This window comes from Eublepharis macularius, chromosome 1, assembly GCF_028583425.1.
Source record: "Eublepharis macularius isolate TG4126 chromosome 1, MPM_Emac_v1.0, whole genome shotgun sequence".
Lineage (NCBI taxonomy): Eukaryota > Metazoa > Chordata > Lepidosauria > Squamata > Eublepharidae > Eublepharis > Eublepharis macularius.
In genome coordinates this window covers 150324252-150349362 of record NC_072790.1, presented here as the reverse complement: position 1 = coordinate 150349362, position 25111 = coordinate 150324252, and the positions used below count along the sequence as shown (strand labels likewise).

At 45.8% G+C, this 25111-nt stretch overlaps 1 protein-coding gene across 1 annotated transcript in view; it reads left to right on the top strand.

The window, feature by feature from the left end:
* Nucleotides 1–20771, top strand: part of GNG4 (G protein subunit gamma 4) — a 40598-nt gene extending 19827 nt beyond the window's left edge. The window contains exons 2-3 of the mRNA XM_054982053.1: nt 2762–2870; nt 19592–20771. Coding sequence (XP_054838028.1) covers nt 2772–2870; nt 19592–19720 — 228 coding nt within the window. The 5' untranslated portion in view covers nt 2762–2771 and the 3' untranslated portion in view covers nt 19721–20771. The remainder of the gene's footprint in view (nt 1–2761; nt 2871–19591) is intronic.
* The last annotated feature ends 4340 nt before the right edge of the window (nt 20772–25111 follow it).

Genomic DNA, 25111 nt, shown 5'->3' with positions numbered 1-25111 from the left:
ATTCTTTTTCAAACCTGCTGTCAGATAACCTTTTTTGGAAAGACTGCAGAGAAAGCAACTTTGCATGCTGTGTGGATGGGAAAGTGCACATTTTTTTAAGGTCCTGTACACATCAACATCATTTTCCTTGTCTCAGCTGAAGGCTTTAAAAAAATCCCATAAATATCTAGCCTTATTCACTGTGGAGAACATCCCACATATTTCTACAAAGAAAGGGGCTAGAGACTTTAAAATGAAAGCTAGGAATTTAGAAGGACTAGTAGAGCATGGTAATATATTGTTATAACTTTATAGCAGTTTAGCAGTTCTCAGTTAACATCCCCTCTCCCCCAAAAGCCCTCTCGTGGCAAAGAGAGGAAATCGTAGTCTTAGAGAAGGAGCCTGAGGAAAGGAAAGTGCATGTTGGTGTTCCATTGCCAATGTGAATATCTCCGTAGGTGCAACAAGACCTACACAGAGAATTGTTGTCCTGTGAAAGTCTTTGACTTCTGGAGAAAGGGTGAGGGACCAGTCCATGAAGATAATTAACACTTCCCTAACCAATGGGGACTTTTTCAGATCTTTGAAGGAAGTGGCAGTTTGTTCAGTGCTAAAGAATCCTTCACTGGAGCTGGCCAATCATAGGTCATTTTAACTGACCTTTTCTAGGGGAAGTGATTGACTCTTCAGAATTTCCTGGATGATTCATGTGTCTTTTTAATTCCTGTGTGTTAGATCTGGAGTGCTTTTAAATCTTTTATTTGTTTATCTCAGTCTTAATTCTCTCAACTGGACTATTATAGTTTGGGTCCTTGCAGCCTGGTTGCTGCATTATTCTCTACCTTAAGTTGGAGGAGGTAAAACGGGATAGAAATATCTAAAATAAATCTTTTTCAGTCTTGATTTTGGCCTCACTATGGAATAGCGACTGGCTGTCTACATGGACAATCTCCATCTGTAGATGGATAAAGGGGGTGCTTTCTTTTTAGTTCTGTTAAATCTTAGCAGCTTTCAATATAGTTGACCGTGCAGTTCTGCAGACACATTTGGAATATATTTTTAGAATTAAGGGAACACCACTTACATGGGAAGATGGATTCTGTGGGGTTCCAAGGGATTCTGTATTGTCTGTCTCCCATCTTATTCAGTGCTTGTGTAAGACTACTAAAGGAGACGTTGATAACATCTGGCTTTATATCTCTTTAAATAAGGATTTTTCTTTTGTTTTTTTCATCAGTTATGGCCCCATATAGCTTTGATGTATTCCCTGAGTTCTGCACTTACACTCAAAATACCTCAGTTCAGTCTTCAAATTTAAAAGGTGGCTTTTTTGAAGTGCAGAATGTTTTCTGAGATGTAAGCCTCGGTCCAGCCTTTTGTCCTCCCCTTTATTCCTCTGCATCCTGATTGGTTGAACAGCAATGTGTAACCCACATCCTTTCTCCCCTTTCTTCTCCCACCGCTCTCAGACCTCATCCATTAAAAAAAAATAATATCATTTGTTCTGTGTTGCATTTGCATGCTTACCTTGGCAGTATGAAGTAAATTGTCTTCTCACCAATACAAGCTGTTTCCATTGACATTTTGTTCAGGAGTCTCTATTTCCTGTATTTTTAGACCATTTCCCCCCATTTTAAAAAAAAAAAAAACATTGAGACATTGCTGTTTTAACAACAAATCCCTCTTAATATTTTAAAGTTTCCCTCCAGAATGCCTCAGCCAATCAACACACAGAAATTTTGTTAAATTTGGAGCTCAAAAAAACCTGTCCAATCATTGACAGACAAGTACAAGGTGAGGCAGAGATTAACCATAACCCCTTTTAATGTGCAAACTTTACAATGTTGTAATACATGCTCAAAAAAATCCACTCTGATGAAACTGCTGACGCCAGAAAGCCCACAGCAGAAATAGGGCATTTTTTTTAATGTGCAGAAACAAAAACCAGACACCACTTCAGTTTGACTCCCTCCAGTGTGCAATTACAGAAGCCCTACGTAGATCCGATCCTTGTGGGCTGAATACTGAGAAAACCCACAGTAAGTGACTCTGCAGAAAAGCCCTAAGCCTCCATCTGTTCGCTTGGCCTGTGCATGGATGTCATAATGATCAAGTGGCTGAGTGAGAACATACTGAAGCTGAATGCAGATAAGTTTAAAGTTAAGCTTGTTGTTAAGGCTGGTGTTCTGGGGGAACTGTGCTGCCCACTCTGGATGAGATAATTCTCTTTTAACAAACTTATAGGGCCTGATTACATATTACGCTGTTTCCAGATTCACCTTGGATCCTGTCAAATGAGACATTTGCTGGGAATTCTATGTGGAAACCTAAGTTTTGGGTACAAGGGGCCTAATTTGTATTGGGACTGTGGGGAAAAGGGGCCTTTTAACCCATGCAGTTGGGAGGAAAGCATACATGCAAATATGCTTTAGCAAGAGCCTCCAAATACCATGTCATTCCTGCTTTGAGATAAAACCAACCTTTTGGCCCTTTCTGGCACATAGAAGTAGCAAGTGCTTATAAGGGAAAATGTATTGCAGCTATTAGTAAATATTCTAAAGCTGAATGTGATGTGTGCTATTAAGACAAAATGATATTGGATGTACTGAGACACTTTGAAGAAAGAGTTCAGAGGTAATATGTCATACTTGGAGAGCTCAGCAAAATTCCAGAAGGGAAGACATTGTGGCCAGAAAGGAATGACGTATATGCTTAGTTTGCTTACACATATTTATATTAGGACAAACAGAACTTTCTTACTCTTTAATTTTGACTGTTATAGGAAAAACAGTATGAAGGAGGCAATGTCAAATAACAGTACAACAAGTATATCTCAAGCAAGGAAAGCAGTGGAGCAATTAAAAATGGAGGCATACTTGGACAGGATAAAGGTAAATTGAAAATTGCGATTATGTTTACACCTTTTTACATATGTTTACATATAAATATATATTATTTCATGGTCATAAGTATATATTATTACATGGTGTATTGCAGAAATATTTAGCTAGAAACGAAGGATATGTTGCTTGTATTTTACAGTACTCATGTTTTAAGTCAGTGGGAGTTTTGCCATTGACTTGAGGAGTATCAAGATTTCACCTGTATTTCTTGATAAGCATTGGGACCACCTCTGTCTGTTGATAAAGATCATTGTCCTTCTTTATTTAGGAAAAAGGCAGATTATTTCCATTCCCAGCAGAGCTAGCAGATTTATTAAGCATCAGATTTGATGCCTCCTTTTCAAAGTACAATTTATTTTTGTTGTATTGAATGAAGGCCTTTTGAAGCCTTGATGCACATCTCTTTAGATTTTCAGTTTGCCACACAAAGGGCTCTTTGTTTATAAAAGGAAATTAAATAATGGTATAAACTGAGTTCATGATTGTCCAGCAGCAAGGTTAACATATGTACACGTTTGCATACATGCACACACCACAAATGCAATCCTGAGAACAGTTCTCTGGTAAACATCACCTTAAATAGACCTGAGTGGGATTCTGAGTAGACCTGCTTAGGATGGCACTGTAAATCTGCTGTTTTCCCATTGCAGTTTATTTCAGAACTTGAAATTATTACAGTACTGAAGTATTTCAAAAAGCACCTCCACAAACTATTCAGTGAACATCTTAAGGCCGTGCCTAAGCATATGTTATTTGAGAGCTGTGAACTTTTTTTTTAATCTGTTGTCATCCCAATTGTTTTTTAAATGCTAGAAATTCAAATTAACAAACAACCGGGACCATGTAGACAATTTTAAATAAACAGAATGACATGCCAGAACACCTGCATACTCTCTTCATGTGTTATGCCTTTCTCAACAATAACAACAGGAAAATGCAGATTCTCATATATAAGTACACAAATACAGGAGCAAGGCCTTCTATCCTTATTGAATTCCATCAGAATTAAGAAATGTTTGCAACAATCTCTGCATAGGCTCTTGAATAGAATATAACAGTAAGTGATGTAGCTTCAGAAGGTCCCCTGTCAGAAATGCACCTCCTTTGGGAAAGAACCTAGTCGTTTGCGGGCCCAGCTTGATACCTCCGGGTTTCCAAGCAAAATAACACACTGACTCTTAATTTGGAAAAATTAGGCCACAACTTTATTGATTACAGCGTAACAAAGAGCCTTGGTGGCGTAGGGCACGGATCCCAACATCGGCAGACCCGCCTGTCCACCAATGCCTCTCTACCCTGTCAGCCCATCTGCTGAGAAGGGGACACCACAGGGTGACGGATAAGGAAGCCACACTGGGTGGTAGCCTCTGTGTGGTCCCCAGTCAAGCCACACTGGGCGGTAGCCTCTGTGTGGTCCCCAGTCACCTGAACGCAGGCTTGTTCTGTCAGCCCCCCGAGCTGGGGCCTACCACTGCCAAGCCTGGTCCAAGACCCCTTATGGGGATCCCTTCTATGGGAAAACAGTGCACACAGGCCCTTTTTCGCTCCCAAAGGATCGGTGCCCAACGCCCAAACTGCCACTGGAGCCACTAAATGGCTCCCCACCAAAGCTCTCCCGCTGCAACCAACAAAGTAACCCTGCACGGATATCTTGCAACCATATGTCTTGCCCCCAGCTGGAAAGATGCACACCATCCACACGATAAAGGGGCTCCACTCGAAAAGAGATGTCAGGGTGGGCAACCACCATGCCCCCCGTGGACAAGATGAATTTCCCCACTGTTTTGGACAGCCGTCTCCAAGCCAAATCAACCTTGCTGCCATCCCTAGCCCCCCACCAATTCCGACGTTCCAACAAGTCGGACCATAAAATAGTCATGTTCGAATAACTCTCTGTCAAGACTCCCAAATCTGTCAACATGTCCTGCAGCACGTCCAGCTTCTTCAGCCCTGGCAAGTCATTCTCTCCAAGTTGTATCACAACCACCTCCGGCAGTCCCACTTTTTTGGCCAGCCGAAGGAACCACGGTAGCAAGGCTTTCCACTTCATTCCCCTTGAACCATACCAAACTACTTCGATCACATGGTCGAGGCCAAGTTCACCTCCCCAGCCAGAAGTCTTCGCATAACGAGCTGCCCAGTAAATAATGCTGTGGCCCATGATGATCCACATCTGCTTAGCGTGACCTGAAGAGACTAAAAAGAAGGGGGATTAATAACCAAGTCCGGACGCACATACGTCTTGTAACAGCCGGATGCCCATCTGCCAATGGCCCAAACTCGATCGGAGGAGAGGCCAATCTGAGAGGCCACTGTGGCAGCTCCAATTCTAAACTAATGAGCACCGAACGCCTGTGCTGGAAAGCCGGCGGAAGCCAAAGCAGTCCATAGCACGCTGACAAATTGGAAGCGTGATGGGGGGTGCCATTCTGATGAACAAACAGAAAACCCTCCCCGCCTGGCCGCAGTGCCAGGTAAGCTGTCAATGCCCGAAGAGGACATGGACTGGTTGTGGCCCCCCCCAAAGTGAAATGAACTCCACAGCCCCGCTGATCCATCTTAGATCCCCTCAAATGGATAGATACCCTAGCATTCCCCAGGGAAACATCCCCAAAACAGCTGGGGGCTTCACGATGGGAACCAGCCACTAGCTCCCCTGCACGGAAAGTGCCGAAAAAGGCCAGCGTAAAAGCTGCCTCGAAGAGCCGTGCCTCATAACTGGAGTGGCAGATGGCGGACAGACGGTTTAGCAGGCGCCCCAAAATGCGGTATGTAATAGGTCGTCTGGAATCCAGTGGCGGAGGCACTAACCGCCTCCAACCCTCTATGGCCTTACGAGCTGCAAACAGATTACAAGGATCTGGGAAACCCCTGGCTTTGCTAAAGAATGAAATGGCTGCTAGATGCCCTTTCGTTGTCCTTGGGGCGAGCCCCCTCTCCTTCATGTGTGCCAAGTACTGAAGAACCATGCCCCCTGAAGTAGGGAGGCTGCCAGAACCCCCCCCCCATTGCCGGGAAACCAACAGAAAGGTAGATAGGGCCCGACTATAAGACTGCACTGAGGAAGGAGCAAGAGATGATAATACTCCCTGCACTATGGAGCGCTCCCAAGATTCCACAGGTCCTCCGGGAATGGATCCGGCTCTTGGTGGGCTTCTGGCGCCAAGGCAAAGAACCGCTCTGTCTGGAAGTGAGACAATGCGTCGGCAATGCAGTTATTAATACCTGCTATGTGCTTCACAGAAAAGTAAATATTATTAATGAGACACACCAGGACAAACCTGCGAACCAGGCGCATGACCCGCTTAGAGCGCGATGACTGCTTGTTCAAGACCTTGACCACTGCCATATTGTCACACCAGAACAATACTTTTTTGTTTTTAAATTGTTCCACCCATAAGGTGACTGCCACAAGAATAGGGAAAAGCTCGAGGAAGGTGAGATCTTTTAGCAAACCTGCCCTGCTCCAACTTTCAGGCCAAGGTTGGGAGCACCACCGACCCCCCAAGAAAACCCCAAAGCCACCACTCCCCGCGGCATCGGAATGAACCTGCAGGTCAGCGGCAATGCCGCTAGATTCCTGCCAGAAGGAAACCCCATTATAGGTTGACAAAAAGGCCAGCCACATTCTGAGATCCTCCCTCATGCCTTTCGTGATCCTAATGTGGTGGCGCGGAGAAAGGGACCCCAGCGGTGGCTCTCGCAACTCGCGCACAAAAGGGGCGACCTGGGGAAACCCCTCTGCAGGCAAAGTTGAGGTGGCCCAGTAGGGACTGAAGCTCCTTCAAGGTAACTTTCCGTCGGCCGAGCATTGATTGAATCAGATGTGTTAAGGCCTGAAGCTTGGCTTGTGGGAGCCTAAAGCAGCATTCCACCGAATCCAGTTCAATGCCCAGGTAAGTAAGTTGGGATGTAGGGCCCTCAGTTTTTTCCTCGGCAAGAGGAACACCCAGCTCCAAGGCTAGGGCCTTGAAACCGGCCAGCCTCTCCCGGCAAATGGGACCCATTGATGGCCCTGCCAGGAAAAAATCATCCAGGTAGTGCGTGACCTGAGGGCATCCTAAGCGAACTTTGGCAGCCCATTCTATGAATGTGCTGAAAGCCTCAAAAGCCGCACAGGCTACTGCACATCCCATGGGCATGGCCTTATCAACATACCAGGCACCGTTAAACATGAATCCAAGTAAACAAAAATCATCAGGGTGAACCGGTAACAAATGAAATGCTGACTGTATGTCACACTTAGCCATTAGGACCCCTTTTCCCCACAAACATACCAAGTGGACCGCATGGTCAAGCAAAGCGTAACGTACAGAGCACAACTCATGAGGAATAAAATCATTAACTGACGAGCCTCTGGGGTAGGACAGATGATGAATAAGGCGGTATTCACCTGCTGTCTTCTTGGGGACGACCCCCAACTGAGAGACACGTAGGTTGGGCAATGGTGGCTTTACAAAGGGGCCCGCAACCCTGCCAGCCCCAATTTCTTTTTCCAGCTTAGCAGTGACGACCTCAGGCATGTCCCTTGCTGACCTAAGGTTGCCTGAAATGGTAGTCACTCTGCGGCCCGTGAATGGGATGCGGAAACCCACAGTAAAAACCCCACACACAAAAATTCAGCCCCGGCCCTGTCCGGGTAACGGTCCAGGAGACAGCGGAGGGCGTCTATCCGTATGGGAGATGGGGCGATATTCATGTTCAAGGCAGTTCTACTGCTTGCTCCCAGCTGCAGGCTGGGAAAAACCGCTGACGCCTGCGATGCCCCCTTCTTTCTTGGCACCCGCATTGGCAGGTCGGCCCCCCCGAAAGGGCAATTGGCTACCCCCGTGGCGAGGACAGGAGGTTCGCGTGTGTGGACTAAGGCAGGATTCACACAAGTGGTCAAATTTACATCGTGCCTGCTGACAATTGCCTAGGTTGTATTCCCAGCAAACCATCTTCTTATCCCGCCTAGAACCCCATCATCCTGGGCGAGATGATTCTCCCCTGCCCCTCATGTGTGGACCCACCAGCCAAAGCCATAACTTCTGACTTATCAAGTCCCACCTCCTCCTAGCACTATGAGAAGCCCGTTTTCGAAAGGCCTCATCATAATCAAGGGCTGCCGATTCCCCGGCCAAAGCCCGGGCCCTGAGCACATTAGCTAAATGACAGGAAAGGTGCCATCCCCTCTCTGGGCAAGCCATCTGCACAACCCCCATAAATACGGTAAAGCCCTCCAGCCAATTTGCAAATGACCGTTCTACTTCCACTTTCTTATCCTTTCCCTTCTGTCGCTTATAACGCAGGCGTGAGAGACCATCCTCTGCTTCTGGGCGGATCAAGGAAAATATATCTACATAATAGCCATCCAATATGCGTCTGTGCATTTTGCGGGACAGGTGTGCCCCAGGAGAGTCCCCATGCTTACTGGGGAGGAACCCCCGGACTCTGAGGCTCCCCCCGCCCAGACCGATGCAGGATCCCCCATCCCCGCCTGCCTTTTTGACCGCCACCGTGTGGCCCAAGCCGGGATAGGGGGCACCATAGCCGCCGCCCCCAATAGTCTCCGTCCGATCCCCGACCCCCCTCACTCGAGGAGGACTCACTTGATGTATCCGAGGAATCAGAGTCGCCTCTCCATTTTGAAACCCTCCTCGTGCAACTCTTCTTTTTCTTGTGTTTCATAACGATGCCCTCTCTGACCTCGGGGCTGGATGACGCACTGCTAGATGGCGCCCTGGGCGTTCCCTTTCTCTGAGCAGAACGCGCGGGAACCTCCCTGGAGCTGGGCCCCTCTTCAGGGGACACGTCATCCTCCAGAGGCGAGCTACCCGCCTCTATTCCAGAAACAGGAGCCCCCAGCAAATCAACCCGCTCCGTCAAGCTCTGAAGGGCCCTCGACAGACCTTGTATGGAGGGGCCTGGAGCGGGACTTGCTGCAGTGTCCCCATGCTCCAAGTGCGGCCGAGCCACCGTGGCCCTGCTGCGTGCCCCCTGTCCTGTTCCTTGTCTTTTTTCCCTGTGCCTCTTCCCCTTTGAGGAGCCAGCAGAGCCGCTCCCCCGCCGTGGGCGGGGTGGAGCACTAGCACCTCTGCCCGTTGCATTGGGCCTCACAGCATAGGCCCTGGCTGCCTCAACAGCCCCAGTTATGTGGGTGCGCTGAATGGCCCTGGTGACTAGCCTGGTAGAGGGTCTCCCCCTGACCATATCGATCTGAGACAACTCTCCTGCCCTTGCAGGCGCCATGTGGCGAGTCCCACTCTGCCCCCTTGAGGGCAACCTGGATTTATTACCCTTGGGGTCCCTGCTGCCTTTTTTAGTTATTCCCTTCTCCTTCATCCGCTGCTGGCGGTGCTTTTTACTTTTCTGGGCACCGTGGCCCTCACTCATGTTCATGTGCCTTATGCCTGAGACCACAGTTGGGGGGGGTGCCTGCACGCCGATACTACCACGGCGGCTCTCACCCCCTGGCTCAGCAGGAAAGTCCTCTTCAACAGGCCCCCGAGCTCTGCGCAGGAACAAGGGGACTCCCGGCGCAGCTCTGCAGCCGCGCGATGAGTCGCGCACAGGGCCCAAGGCGCGGCTCTACAGCTGCGCAAAAAGCTGCGGGGAAGGCCCTTGTCCACCTCCGGAGCAGCGACAGCCCAACCGTTCTGATCGCTGTTCCGGAGAAACTGCGTCACTGGGAGGCCGGCCTCTCGCTTAGTAGATAGCGAGGGGACCTGAATGAAAACTACTTCACTCAGGTCGGGCAACGGCTCTCGCCCTGGCTGCTCCCAGCCAGCAACTGTGATTTGGCTGGGATTCTTTCAATTGTGTGCTCCCTGCCGGAGCTGCGGGCACGTTCCTTTGGGGCCGGCAATGACGCTGCTCCTGCTTGTTTCCTCCATCCGCGCGGGCCCGCAAACTCTGGCTCAGGTGAGTTCCTTGAAAATGATAATTTGGCTGATGGTCTGCAGAGACAGGGCCAAATAGCAAGGAGGTTCAAGCTAATGAAAAGGAACCATGGTGGAGATGCAAGGAAAGGGTGGTTTGATATGGCCTTGCCTAATACAGAGGATGGATGGAAAACCTCCTGAGAACTAGATGCTAGCTATTGAGATTCTTGCAGGAAAAACAAAAAGAGTCCAGTAGCACCTTTAAGACTAACCAACTTTATTGTAGCATAAGCTTTCGAGAAAATTTTATTGTAGCATAAGCTTTTGAGAAAAGCAGGAAAAAGATACTGAAATGTATGTATAATGAATCAATGCTGTAATCCAAAAACCAGTGCTAAATACTGTTGCAAAAGTCCCCCCCCCCAAGAAAAGAGGTTAGTGTGAAATAGTGAATCAATTTGCGTAATTATTTATTTAAAACATTTTCCCAACCTTTCCAGCATTGAGATGAACAGTTAAAAAACATGAATGTGATTTTTTAAAAAAAATGTATATATAACTATAGCAACTAAAACATTAACAGTAAGCAAGAAAACAACTCCCCCCCACCAAAAAGCTTCATCTGCTGTCAGAAGATGATAATGTGGGACAGATGAACCTCTGTGGGAAGGAAATGCCACTGTTTTTGGTGCCACAACCAAAAAGGCCCTCTCTCAAATTGCCACCCATCTTGCCTCAGATGATGGGGGTACTTGAAGCAGGGCCACCAGACATGACTATAATAGTCAAGAATGTTCATATGGGAGTAGGAGGTCCTTCAGGTATGCTGGTCCCAAGCCAGATAAGGTTTAAATGTAAATATTAGCACTTTGAATTGGGTCAGGAAGCAAACTGGGAGGCAGGGTAATTGAAACAAGACTGGAGTGTTATGGTCCCTATGACCCACTCAGGCTGGCATTCCTGCCATAGCATCCTGTCTTAATTGTAGTTTCCAAACACTCTTTAAGGGCAGTCCCATGTAGAGCTCATTGCAGTAGTCTAATCTAGGTGTTATCAGCGTATGCACCACAGTTACAAGATTTTTGTTTATCCTGGAAAGGATAAAGTTGCAAGATCTTTTTAATCCAGCTCACTAGTTGAAGTTGGTGAAAGGAATTCCTGGCTATCACTGCTACCTGTTTATCCAACAGGAGATCCAGGTCCAACAGTAAGTAGCCCAAGCTATGAACCTGCTCATTTAGGGCAATTGCATCCAGAATAGGAGACACATCAATTCCTGGGTCATTCCTTCCACCTACTAGTAGCACTTAGATGCCATAAAGATTAAGCTTCAGTTTATTCGCTTTCATCCATCCCAATACTGTCTTCAGGCACTGGTTTACATCCCTGAGATCAGTTGGGAGCGCAAGATAGAGTTGAGTATCATCACATGGTGACAACCCAGCCCAAATTTCTGGATGACTTCACCTATTAGTTTCATATAGATGATAAGACGCATGGGGACCAAGATGGAACCTTACAGGATCACATAGGTCAAAGGCCAAGGAGCAGAGCAGGAGCCCCCCAGCACCACCTTCTAAAACCTACCTTTTAGGTAGAATTGAAATCACCACAAAATGTTGCCTCTCAGTCTCAATCCTGAAAGGCGGCCCAAAAGGATACTGTGATTGATGGTATAGAAAGCCGCTGAGAAGTCCGGGAGAATCAACAGGGTTGCAGTCCTGTCCATCTCCCAGTGCAAATCATCCACTAGGGCGACCAATGCTATTCTAATCCCATAACCAGGCCTGACATGTGAGTAGTATAAATAATTTGCATTATAAGTACTGGGAGAGATAGCTAAATGGGATATCAAAACTGCGTTGCTGATCATACTTTTTTCAAAAGAAGAAACACTTATTTTTTTACAAGTGCCAAATCATGAACAATTATGTACCTTAGCTATTGAGATTCTCTCTCACTCTCAATTTTTTAAAAAAGAGGCAGAGAGTATTGTTAACTATTTCTAAAATAGTGTTGTGAGATCAACAGTGGCGTTAGTAAGATGTTTGTGGATGTGCTCATTTTAGATACAAAGCAAAAGCAGAGTGGATGTCATTGCAAGAACAGTAATTATGCTTGTCTTGTCTTGGAAGGTGACTGTGGTAATTGCAGCATTTTCTCTTGTCAGTGAATGTTATAATTATAGTGTATCTAACAGGATTATGTTCTAACTTGGGCTGTTTTAAATCATCTCCTTTACTCTGAAATGTAAGGGTTGTCAGACTGTGGCTAAATAAGGTACTCTCTGCAAGATTCCCTTTAGAAGCAAGAATAAGTCCAATGTCTGGCAAAGGAAGCTTTATTGCAGAAAAGGTCCATTATAGTCCACTGTCCTGAATAGGAGACTCAGGATGGTACATGATCATTGTTACCAATGAAGAGCAAGCATAGGATACAGAGTAACAATACCCATCTGGAACAGCCTCCCCCCACAGTTCCCAAAACAACATCTTTCAGTCCTGGGAAGCTGCTCTCCTTCAAGGCCAATGCCTGGTGGAACGGTGTTAGACAAAACAGTCTCCTCTGGTGGGAATGCTGCCTGGGAACTGGTGCACCTGAGGAGAAAATACTTAAACACTAAAAGCATTAGAAAATGGAGTCAGTGTAGCTAAGATATATACTGGACCTGACATTTCTGCCCCCCTTAAAATAGATCCCCCCCTGGCTTATATGGGTAGCGAGTATGAAAAGCTTTGGTTAATCTAGGAGCATGAACATGTGCAGAGTTCACCCATTCATCGTAACCAGAATCAAAGTCCTTCCATCTAATGAGGTAAAAAAGCTGATTTCTCTTGATTTTAGAGTCCAAAATTTGTTGCACCTCATAGTGTATTTGGTCGTCAATTAAAGTTGGAATGGGTGGAGCTTTGATATGCCATTTGTTGTCGGTGGGAGCTTTCTTCAAAAGGCTGACATGGAACGTATCATGCACATGGCGAAGGTTCTTGGGCAATATTACAGCAACAGTCACTTTATTTATTACTTTGCGCACAGGAAAAGGTCCTAAGAATTTCAGAGCGAGTTTGCGGCTTGTCTGAGCTAGCTTTAGGTTCTTTGTGGAAATATACACATGGTCTCCTGGTTGTAATTCCCATTCGGCCACACGATGGCGATCTGCGTACTTTTTGTAATCCAATTTGGCTTTTTCAAGGTGTCTCTTAATGATAGTCCATTGCTGCACCGCCTCCCCCCACCATGAGGACACATCTGGCGATGTAGAGGAAGGGAGGGGGGTTGCGTCCAATGGGAAGGGATTGAAGTGAGTCCCATATACAATTTTGAAGGGGGCTTTTCCCGTTGAAGCGTGTACACTGTTGTTATAGGAAAATTCGGCTAGAGGGAGAAGGTCCACCCAGTTATCTTGTTGGAAATTGATGTAGCAACGAAGGAACTGTTCTAATATTTGGTTTGTTTTTTCGGATTGCCCGTCGGTTTGTGGGTGGTGGCTTGAACTGATACCTTGTTCAATATTCAACATTCTCAAAAGCTCCCGCCAGAAGTTGGCAACGAACTGTCCGCCGCGATCCGAAATCACCTTGGACGGAAAAGAATGTAATTTTACGATGTGTTTTAGAAACAGATCCGCTAGCTTTCGAGCGGAGGGTATAGCTGTACAGGGGATAAAATGGGCTTGTTTGGAGAACAGATCTACCACAACTAAAATACAATTATGTCCTTTTGAAAGAGGCAGATCAGTGATAAAGTCCATGGAGATTACTTCCCAGGGCCTGTTTGGCGTTTCTAATGGTTGCAGGAGACCCGGAGGTTTCCCTTTCCTGGTCTTTGCGCTGAGACAAACAGGGCAGGAACTAACGTATTGGGAAATGTCTTTGCGCATGCCCGGCCACCAGAATTGTCTTTGAACTAGGTGTAAAGTTTTCAGGTACCCATAATGTCCAGCAGTGGGAGCATCATGACAGCGCTGCAAGACTTCCAGCTTAAGGCTGTCCGGGACATAAAATTTGCTCCCAGCTAGCCAATCCCCCTGTGGGGATTGGGTTAGTTTGTTTCGCGGAGCTTTATCCCCCTCCTTCTCCACTTCAGTTTTAAGTTTCGATTTCCATTCTTGGTCGGCCGGGAGGGGCTGCTTAGTACGGCTGCGAGTAGTCACCACGCCCCCAAGTTGCTTAGGCGAGAAGACCGTGTCGACAGTCTCCGCCCGTTTGCTCTTATGTTGGGGCATGCGCGACAGGGCGTCTGCCAAAAAGTTAGTTTTGCCCGGGAGATAATTGAGGGTGAAGTTGAACTTGGAAAAGAATTCCGCCCACCGTAATTGCTTGGCATTCAGTCTGCGTGGGCTTCGGAGGGCCTCCAAATTTTTATGATCGGTCCAGACCTCAAAAGGGTATCTCGCCCCCTCCAGCCAATGCCTCCAGTTTGTGAGAGCTGCTTTTACTGCAAAGGCCTCCTTCTCCCACACATTCCAATTCCTTTCTGCCTCTGAGAACTTTCTAGACAAGAATGCACAAGGCCGCAATTTCCCATCCTCCCCCTTCTGCAGCAAAACCCCCCCTATCGCCGTATCGCTGGCGTCGACCTGTACTATGAAGGGGGATTGTTCGTTGGGGTGGGAGAGGATGGGTTCCGTCACAAATTGCTTTTTAAGGCATTCGAAGGCCGTTTGGCAATCGGGGGTCCATTGTAGTTTAGCAGAGGGTTTTTTGGCTTGGTCCCCTTTATCTTTGGTTTTCAGCAATTCTGTTAAGGGGAGTGTGATTTGGGCGAAATTTGCTATGAAGTCTCTATAGAAGTTGGCAAAACCCAGGAAGGATTGCAGTTCTTTGCGGGTGGTGGGTGTTTGCCAATCCTGGATCGCCTGTATTTTGGCTGGATCCATTTTCAACCCCTCTTGTGAGATACAATACCCAAGGTAAGTGAGTTCGGTTTTATGGAATTCACATTTGGACAATTTGATGGGCAGTTTATTCTTCATCAGGGTGGCCAGGACCTTTTGTACCATTTGAACATGTTCTTCCTCGGTGTCAGAATAAATTAAAACATCATCAAGGTACACCACCACCCCTTTGTACAGAAATTCATGTAAAACTTCGTTTATCATGGACATGAATACAGACGGGGCTCCCGTCAATCCAAAAGGCATAACTAAGTATTCATATTGTCCGAGGGGCGTATTAAACGCGGTTTTCCACTCATCCCCTGCCTTGATACGAACGTGGAAGTAAGCATCTTTTAGATCTAATTTCGTAAAGATCTTACCTTGGGCCACGACGTTGAGAAGGTCTCGGATGAGCGGTATAGGATAGGCGTTGTTGGTGGACACTGCATTTAGTCCTCGGAAATCCGTGCACAGTCTGAGTCCCCCATCCTTCTTTTTCACGAAGAGAACTGGAGCGGCGTGGGAGCTAGAGGCTGGGCGGATGAACCCTCGTTGGAGGTTGGTGTCGATGAATTTCCGGAGCTCTTCACGTTCATGGAGACTCATGGGATAGAGTCGTCCTTTAGGCAATGAGGCTCCGGGTAAAATTTCTACCGCACAGTCCGTTCGTCGGTGCGGGGGTAGAGTATCAGCTTCCTCCTCCGAGAAAGCATTTAGAAAAGGCCAGTACGGTTCGGGTATTTGGTTGACTTCTTCTTGGGTGAGGAGGGCTTTTTCTTTGTAAGTTGGGTCTTCGCCCCAGTTTTGATTCCAACGGTGAAGTTTACAGTTGGCATGATTGAAGGTAATACATCCTTGAGCCCAGTCTATGTAGGGATTGTGATCACATAGCCATTTGCTGCCTAGAATTAACGGGTACTTGGCAGTAGAGCTGATGACAAAGGACCTCTTTTCCCAATGTTGTCCCATGCCTGTGATCACCGGGATGGTTTCAGTCGTGACCGGATTCATACTGGTACCATCCATTTGTTCAAAAATTACTGGATTTTGTAAATCCCGAGTTGGTAAGACCAGTCCATTGACTAGAGCTGGGGCTATGATGTCTCTTGAGCAACCCGAGTCAATAAGAGCTTGCACCCGAATGTGCATTTTTCTCTCTGGGTTGATTAGAGTTACTGGCATGAATAAAATGGACCCAGGTGGCCGGTTCCGTGCAGGGACGGGCTTAGGGCGGATCTGTCGTTTGGGCCCCTTTACGACAGATCCATCTCGTTTCCCGACTGGGGACTTTCTGGATTGACTTCTGCAGATGGGGAAGCGGGATCGTATTCCATAACTTCTTCCGCTTCCAGCCCTCTTTCTGAGGCTGGCCTTTGGGAAGCGCCACGGCCTCTGTTTGCTCGTGGAGCTGGAGTCGGGCGTTGGAGCGTAGGGAACGGAGCAAGGGTTGGACGCCGTAATTGAAGCGGAGGTCTTTGCACAGGCCGGTAGGGGCATTGTGCTGCAAAGTGACCAGCCTGTCCGCATTGCAAACACAGCCCTTGTTGCCATCTAGCATCTCTCGCTCCACGGGTGGCGTAGCCAGCTCCCCGAGCTCCCTTCTGTAAGGTCAATGGTCTTCTTTGTCCCGTTTGTTGTTGTTGCTCAACCAAACGGACTTCTAAAATGCGATTCTCCACTTCGCAAACGAGTTGAATCCAACCTAACAGCGTAGGGGGATTGTCTTGCATGAGAGCTCTGTCCAAAAGTCTCGGATTAAGTCCTTGTTTGAACAGAATAATTTTTGTGGACTCCTCACACCTGGGGCACTTGGCAGCCAATTGTCGGAATTTCGTGATATAGTCTCTCGCTGACATGCTGCCCTGCTTAATGGCCTGCAATTCTGTTCGGGCCCTGGTTTCCTCTAAGGGATCTTCATATTGTGCTCTAATAGCATCCACCAACCCCTGGAGAGTATCGAGTTCTGGGGCCCCGATATTATATAGTCCTACGTACCAGTCCGCTGCTTTCCCTTGTAAGCGGGAGCCGAGGTGTTCAATTTGGCTGGCCTCGCTGCCGAAGAGGTGTCCCCACCGGTTGAAGAATTGCACGACTTGCACTAGAAAAAAACCCAGTTTGGAGGGATCCCCATCAAAAGTGGCGTCCAGTTTCACCCAACCCATTGGGAGGTCTTGCCTCGGAGCCGGGGCTGGGTAGAAGTCCGCCGGAAGCCTCAATGGTACTTGAGGTATGAGGGGACCCGGTTGTGCTGGCGGTGGCCTCACCGGTTGAGCCGGGGGTGCCGGCCTCGGCTGGGCTGGCGGTGGTGCTCTCGGCTGGGCTGGCGGTGGTGCTCTCGGCAGGGCTGGTGGTAATGCCGGAGGTGCTGGCCGTAGCGGTTGAGGTGCTGGCGGTTGAGGTTGGTGCGGCGGAGTAATAATCGGCCGCTGAGGGGTGGGTTGGTGGGGTCGCAATGGTGTAGGTCCCATCGGTTGGTTCGGAGGCGGTCTTACGGGCTGTTCCAGTGGCAAACGTATCGGCTGCAGCGGCGGGGTTAGTTGTGGTCGAAGCGGAAGGGGCCGCAGCGGCGAAGGCCGAACGGGTGGAAGGCCGCGCGGGCTTGCCCCCCCAGGTGTTGTTGTTCTGGGAAGCATCGGCTGGCCTTTTGGCGCTGGTAGACCATCTCCCGGAGGTTGCCCGACGGGAACAGTTTCGCGCGGTTGCCCAGGGGCTCCCTCCCCGGATGGAGCCACGGGTGCTCCCGCTTGGTCCGGCCGGACCGTTATAGGGGAAGTATGGGGGGGTATCACCGGTGTATCACTTGGCTTTTCCTCCCCTTCCGTAGTCCTCTCAACGGGGGTCTCGTCTGGCGGTACATCCCCTCCCGTGATAGGAGGCTCGATGGGAGTCTCACCGGATGGCACAACCGGGTGATCCCTTCTCGGTGGAATTTCCTGCTGAGTGGGAAGTTCCTTGGGTTGTTCTCCCGATTTGCCAGGATAGGTTCCCCCCTCGCTGGTAGGTGACGACCGCTGCTGAACTTCCTCCACCGGATAGGAGATGACACTTTGAAGGGTAGCTATCTGTATCGCCATCTCTTCAGGAGACAGTCTTTCTCCTGCCCCCATTGAGGAAATTAAATGAATGGCGTGAGCCAAACTTTCTTCCATATCCAACAGCTTAGCTTCTAATTGTTGCATACGACTTGGCCCTGGTTGTTCGCTCAGGGAACCTTCATTCGCTGTACTCACCGGGGAGAAAGGGCCCCACGGAGGAGGGTCCCCTTGGACTATTCGCGACCTCGCGGCTAGAATTCCCTTGGCCATACCCGTCACGGCCGAGATGCTGGTATCTACCGCATAGGTGCGACCTCGTATCTGCTCCCAACTTTGTTCAGGGACTTCCGTTGGCTCTTTCCACGGAGCAAGTTCGGAATAATCCCAACTCAGGGCGCCACGGCGGGACGTGTCCCCCTCCATCTGCTCAAACGTCCTGTTCCAATATCGCCATGGTTGGCTGCTATCTAGTTCCGGGACGGTTTCTAGGCTTCGGCGCCCGTCCATCGAGACTCGAGGATGGAGTCCACCTGCCCGGCGCTCTCTGGTTTCTCGGGGTCTGGCTCCCCACTCCGACGGGGTGGGTACCGAGATCAAGGGGAGAGCGGTTGCTTTCGGCCTTGCCCCCAGGTTGCTTTCGGTCTCGTTTCGAGTACTGAAGTCGATGAGAGGCAGGGTAGAAGTGGAGGCTCCGGTTCCGTTCCCGGTTGCTCCCAGCTCCTGGGAGTCTTGGGTTTGCACCGGTTGATTGTCGGGAGACGCATACGGATCAAACAAAGGATCCCTGTCCGGGACAACCTTGGATTCCGCTGGGCCCGACTCAGACATGATTGGTAACAAAATGTCAGACTGTGGCTAAATAAGGTACTCTCTGCAAGATTCCCTTTAGAAGCAAGAATAAGTCCAATGTCTGGCAAAGGAAGCTTTATTGCAGAAAAGGTCCATTATAGTCCACTGTCCTGAATAGGAGACTCAGGATGGTACATGATCATTGTTACCAATGAAGAGCAAGCATAGGATACAGAGTAACAATACCCATCTGGAACAGCCTCCCCCCACAGTTCCCAAAACAACATCTTTCAGTCCTGGGAAGCTGCTCTCCTTCAAGGCCAATGCCTGGTGGAACGGTGTTAGACAAAACAGTCTCCTCTGGTGGGAATGCTGCCTGGGAACTGGTGCACCTGAGGAGAAAATACTTAAACACTAAAAGCATTAGAAAATGGAGTCAGTGTAGCTAAGATATATACTGGACCTGACAAGGGTAAAAATCCACAATTGTTCTACAGGCTACTGATTCTCTTTTAAATCACAAGTGTTTGATAACTTAGGCCTTTGGATACATATTTTGTCCTGGGGAGGAGGTGGTGATTGTGCAAATGTATACATATAATATATAAAAAATTAAGTTTCAGTTAATGGAGGATTATGGAGCTGGTAGATACCAAAGACCATCTTAACAAGACAAAGAGAACAAGATAATTTTTTATATTGGATACATTAGTCTTTCTTTACCTTCATTTTATTTGTATCACTTGAGATTTTAATCAAGATTTCCTGAAGAAAATCAAATGAAAGATATAGCAAGAAAGATATACAGAACTTTGTTGTTGGTATTGCCAAGTAACTTATATTGTGCTTTGAACCCTCCCTTCCTGTGAGTGCCATTTGGGGGGGCAGTTTTCATAAACCTAAATATAAGAGTAGAATGCCACTGGCTAACAAGTAAGTTTGCTCACTTACCAAAAGAATGTATGCAATGGCACGTTGTGCTCTCTCATTCACCTGCACCTTCTTTATGTTTAAGTCAACATGCTTGGTTTGTGCTTCTAATTTATGGAACTATTCAGAATGTTTCCACAGCCACCATGACATTAGTGCTGATGTTCAGGTTTGTATTTCTATTTATCTTTTTGTTTTTTAAAACCCATCTAGGTATCCAAGGCTGCTGCTGATTTATTGGCATACTGTGATGCCCATATGGGAGAAGATCCACTTATCATACCAGTGCCTGCATCTGAAAATCCCTTCAGGGAGAAGAAGCTGTTGTGTACTATTCTTTGAATTCCCTTACAATTAAAAAAAAAGTCCTATGTGAAATATTACTGATGATGCATGCTTGTCCTGAAGACTTCATCTGGGTTGCACAATAATTTAGTTCAGTAATGACTTTCTTAGAACACAGTACCATTTGATGTTACTGTAAGTATTTTACATGAATGTTTAAGATAATGTAACATTTTCTATTAATGCTCTATACTAAATATTTCTGTTGTTGACAGTAATTTTGTTATGAAGGGACTCCATTTGGTCTCATATGTCTGCTAGATTGCTAGTTAGCCAGTTTTGTGTGAATGTGTATGTTTGTGAGAGAAACAGCTATTGATAGGAGCAATACCAACTCTCAGATTTAAAAAAAATGTTTTAGTTTAAGAAAGATTCATTTAGTAAATAGTGTTGTGCTTGGTGATACCAATGAAAATGTTAGAGATTTTCAGAATCTAGGTTTACTTCTCTGTTTTAGAGATGAATCTGCTAGATTGCTCAACTTTAATTTTTGACAGCATCAATAAATTCCAGATGATGGGCACAACCTAAATCTACAAGCCACAGTAAGACTGTGCTGATATTAAGCCACGGGTCATAATAACACACTAGAAGATTAGCAAGGGCAATATGTGTAGCAAGAACAACTGAAGAATTGTTGCTCAGGCAACTGAAGAATTGTTCCACAGGTTTAAATGGTACTTTTTACAAGTATTGAATCTTACACTTCCAGTTTAGCATTATAAAACAGTGCAGATAGCTATCCCCTGGATGTTCTTTTAATAATTGCTTTTATCCCAGGTTGGTCACTGCATGCTCTTTTTACAACTCTGCATGCATTAAGTAATTGTGTTTTCTTTCTTGTTGCCTTAAGTTAGCTTTTATCCTTAAACATTTCCTTGCGTCCTCTAAATAAGGGCAAAAGGATTCGTGTAATTTTTCCTTTTGGACAACCACCTTTAACTTGCCTCATGCTCTGCTTTCAACCGTGTTGACCTAAGTCCTTTTCTCCTAATTCATGTTTTTATGCTTTTGATATTAATTTAATAAAGAGGATTTTGATTTGTGATTGTTACCTTTGCAGATCTGGGGTCAAGCCTGTGCCGTGGATTCATTGTGTGACTTGGATATAACCCTACTTTCTCACCCTCATTCCCCATCTGTGTACTACTTAAGTAGTGAATATTGGTGCCATCTTCCAAGCTAAAACTGCTGAACTGGTATTCATTAAGAGGTTTTGCAAAGTCTGCCCCCCTCCAACAAAGTCATGGGATTCATTAAGTGGTTTCATACAACCTCTTCCCCTCTTGAGCATTTTCTTACTTACTACAACTGTTTACTATCTTAGCAAGACCTGGAATGCCCCACCCATCAGGGGTGATTACTAACTTAGAGCAATTAGTGAATGATCTCTGTTTTTCTTGATAAGATTTGAATTTTACAGACTTACATATACTTCCTGCATTTCCTTAACCCCGCAGTTTTATTTTTTATTGCCCTATTTAAAATGCCTACATATGAAAATCCACTTGTATATGAATGTGTAGGTTCTAGTCCACAAAAGCTAATGCTAGAATAAAATGTTATTGGTCTTTAAGGTGCTAGATGACCACTGGTGTTTTTACAAGTTGTGTAGAAGATTAACCCAATAAAGGATGCAAAGAACTCTATCCTAAAACTGCTACATAGATGACCAAATATAATACAGCAGCAAATGTATCTCTCAGCCTGACTAATAATTTGCTTATTTGCCCCGGTATTAACTTGGAATATTTTGGATGAACCTTACACTAGAAGCCTTGGAAGTGATCGTAGGATTAGTGTTTTACAGCGTATATTTTGATAATTTCTTACTAACCAATAAGAGACACTGTTTATAGTCCAGGGGATAGAAGAATAGAAGTTAATCCAACCATAAATGCATTACAGGAAACTAAGTCCTACTGAAGAACAGGAGAAATGGAATAGACAAACATCCTTCATTTTTCATGACTTTTCTGTAGCTCTGTAGATGACATCATTTCCAGGTTTTCCCAGAAGTGATATCACACTGTCATCAATGGCTGTTCTCCGCCTCCCCCACCTCAGTCACCTGCTGATTGCCCCTATGTATAAACATGGTTTCCTATCCCAAAGGTTCTCTATCAAACTAAGGCAGTGGTTTTCAGCCCTTTGTTGAGGAACCTCTATAATATGTACTGAAATACTGTGAAACCCTGATTCCCCAGCCTGCACTCTCCAATTGGTGGTGGAGAGTGCAGGGGGCACCATAAGCTGACTTAATGGTGACCCCTGCTGGGGTTCTCATGGCAAGAGACTAACAGAGGTTAGCCATCGCCTCAACCCTGGTCTTCATTGGAGGTCTCCCATCCAATTACTAACAAAGGCCAAACCTGCTTAGCTTCTGAACTGCGACAAGATCAGGCTCACCTGGGCTATCCTTGTTAGGGTGTCCTCTCCAATTCCAGACTGGTAATAAGTGTATTTAACAATATAAAGGTTTATATTTAACAATATAAAGGTTATAAACTGACTAATTAACTATAACTTGGAGAAAGTGCAGATCCAAAGAAAGGAGGCTGACAAATTTCACAGAACCATGGTTGGAAAACTATAAGCTAAAGAAAGAAGGAAACTTGGTACATTCAGTAGGTAAATACCTGTTTGATCTTTCACCTGTCTTGTCTGATCATTGGAGCTTTCACATTAACACAACTGACTCAGGAACCTATAAAGACATGCTCTTTCTCCCTCCCTCCTGCTCTCTCTCCTGTACTGTCCTCAGTAGCTGTATGTCATTGGGAGGGGTAGGGGTGGGAATAAGGCTTAGCTTGTCTACAGGCAGCTATGTGAGCATAGGCCTAGTTACCACAAGAAATTAATCGTTCATAGCAGGGCTTTTCTCTACCCTAGGACATTCTAGTAAAATTACACTTGCTGCCTTTTAATTAAATGTTAGCTTATATGTCAGGCTTGGAGTTTTAAATATGAAATTCAAGGCAAAATGTACAGATGAGGTTATTTCAATTCTCAGAGCCTTGGAGATAAAATATATCCTCACTCTACATCTGTGAAGTGCTTGGTGTATCTCTACATACTTTAAAAGGAATTCTAGCTGATATGGCAAATATTTTTAATATACTTTTCTGAAAGCAAGAAAAAAAATTACTTGCTTCCTTTGTAATAAGCTCCACTAGGGAACCCTTTCTACATCATAATTGATTTGTTAATTTTAACAAGGCTGCTCCAGTCACCATGGCAACATGTTTATTTGTCCTTTTCCCGTTGATATAGGTCTAACAGAGAGAGAACATGAAAAATGTAGGCCATGCTGCTTTATTCTGGTTATCATTATCCCCACCATGTTTCAAACATTAAAAATGTTAAATGCAAATATAAACAATTTAATATTTCTCAATTCACAAACCATGTTAAGCCAAATAATATATATTTTTAAATATTAAGCAAACAAAGGAAAAAAGGAAAACTCAGTTGCTGGCATGGTATAGTAACCTACTGGAATGTTATTATATAGTATAAACAGTGTATATTTAATTGAAAAATAAAACAAGAGTCCAGTGACCGCTTAGAGCTAACAGAATTTATTCCAGCATAAACTTTTGGGATTCAGAGCTCACTTCATCAGATGGAGGAAGTGTACATCCTTTAGGTTAATCCATTTATATATATAATAGATGTATGGATCGACCTAATGAGTGTAAGTAAACTCTGACTTTCAAAAGCATATGCTGGAATAAAATCTTGAGCACTCTGGACTCCTGTTGCATTTTGCTGCTACAGACTAACATGGCTACCTACCTGGAATTAAATTTAACTGGTAGCACAACCTGAATAGCCATTTGCTCTGTGCAAATATGATGAAGCTATGACTAATGATTAGCAAGTTTTTAAGATGAGTCATCCTGTAGAACTTTCATTTAGTGTGGTATTTTGTTCAAGAAGTACAAGCCCCAGATTTTTCCAACCCTACCAGTTATGAAGGTAGAAAGCCAGCAGTAGTGCTGGGTGCTATCTACTGCTTTGCAGGGAGGCCACATGTATGCTTATCAATCTACTAGGTAGAAATTGTGGGTGCATACTTAATGTATGGAGCCCATGGCTCTTAGGGAACAGGTTTGTTTCCTTGAGGCTAGGGTTGCTGACCTAGAGAAGTTGAGGGGGAGAGAGAAGCTTGGGGTGAGACCTTTGCAGACCTACTAGACCTCCTCCTATGCTGACAGCTCCTCTGCTGTCATGGAGTTTGTGGGTCTCGAAGTTGGAGGATATCAGGCTGAGGAGGAGGGAAATGGTGCCTTAGAGGGGACCCTTCCGTGGATGATTGACCAATGTCCTTGCATACTGAGGATACACATCTGGGTTGGAGAGGTGGGATTTAGGAATGGGTTATTTGATTATTAGGAATATAGAGAGCAGGGTTTGTGATGGGCATTTTGATGGCATAGCATTGCCTGCCTGGTACAAAGGTTGCAGGTGTCAAATGCTGTCTAGATAGATAGATCGTGCTGGGGAGGAGTCAGCAGTTGTGGTGCACATTTATACAAATGACATTGGAAAATATAGTCCTGTGGTCTTGGAGAAAAAAAATAGGTTAATAGGCAGAAAGTTCAAATCAAAGATAGTTTTCTCAGAAGTGGTATCAATCCAGGGGAGTTACTTGAGGGGGTAGTAGGCTTAAGCCCAGTACAACTGCTGAGGCAATTTAGCAAGTTCATAAACCATGCACAGCACTGGTTTATTTGCTTTTGTAAAGATAAGAGGGGGCGGGACCTTCTGTAGATAGTACTGTCTGTGTAAAGAAACAATAAAGAGACATAGAGTCAAATAAGCTAGAAAACATTGAATGAACTGCCTAACAATTGTTATGGATGGAGCAACTAAGACCTAAAGGGTACATTAATTTGGAAGTATACTATCATCCTCCAGTTCAAACCCTTGAGGCTGATCTCAAGATGGAGAAATTAATAACGCCGGTAACTAAAACACATAAGGTAATATTGGGTGATTTCAATTACCCTCATATTTACTGGGTAAACATATACAGACAATGGCAAACCGCTTCGGAACATCTCTTGCCTTGAAAACCCTGTGGGGTTTGCCACCAGTAAGCTGTGACTTGATAATACGTTCCACCACCAAATGTGTTTGAGTCATGCTGTAGAAATGAGGTATGTAGACATCATAAATGACTGTGCATTGGAACAATTAGTCACAGAGCTAACCATAGGGGTAATGAGCTTGGCTTTGGTTTTGAGTGGGGCTCAAAACCTGGTGTGAGGTGTAGATATTATTGTACCAGTTGGGAACAGTGACAACAATGCTATTAAGTTCATGCCAATGGAAAGTTACCCCTAAAGTCCTAAGTAGTAATGTTTTATGTCAAAAGAGGGA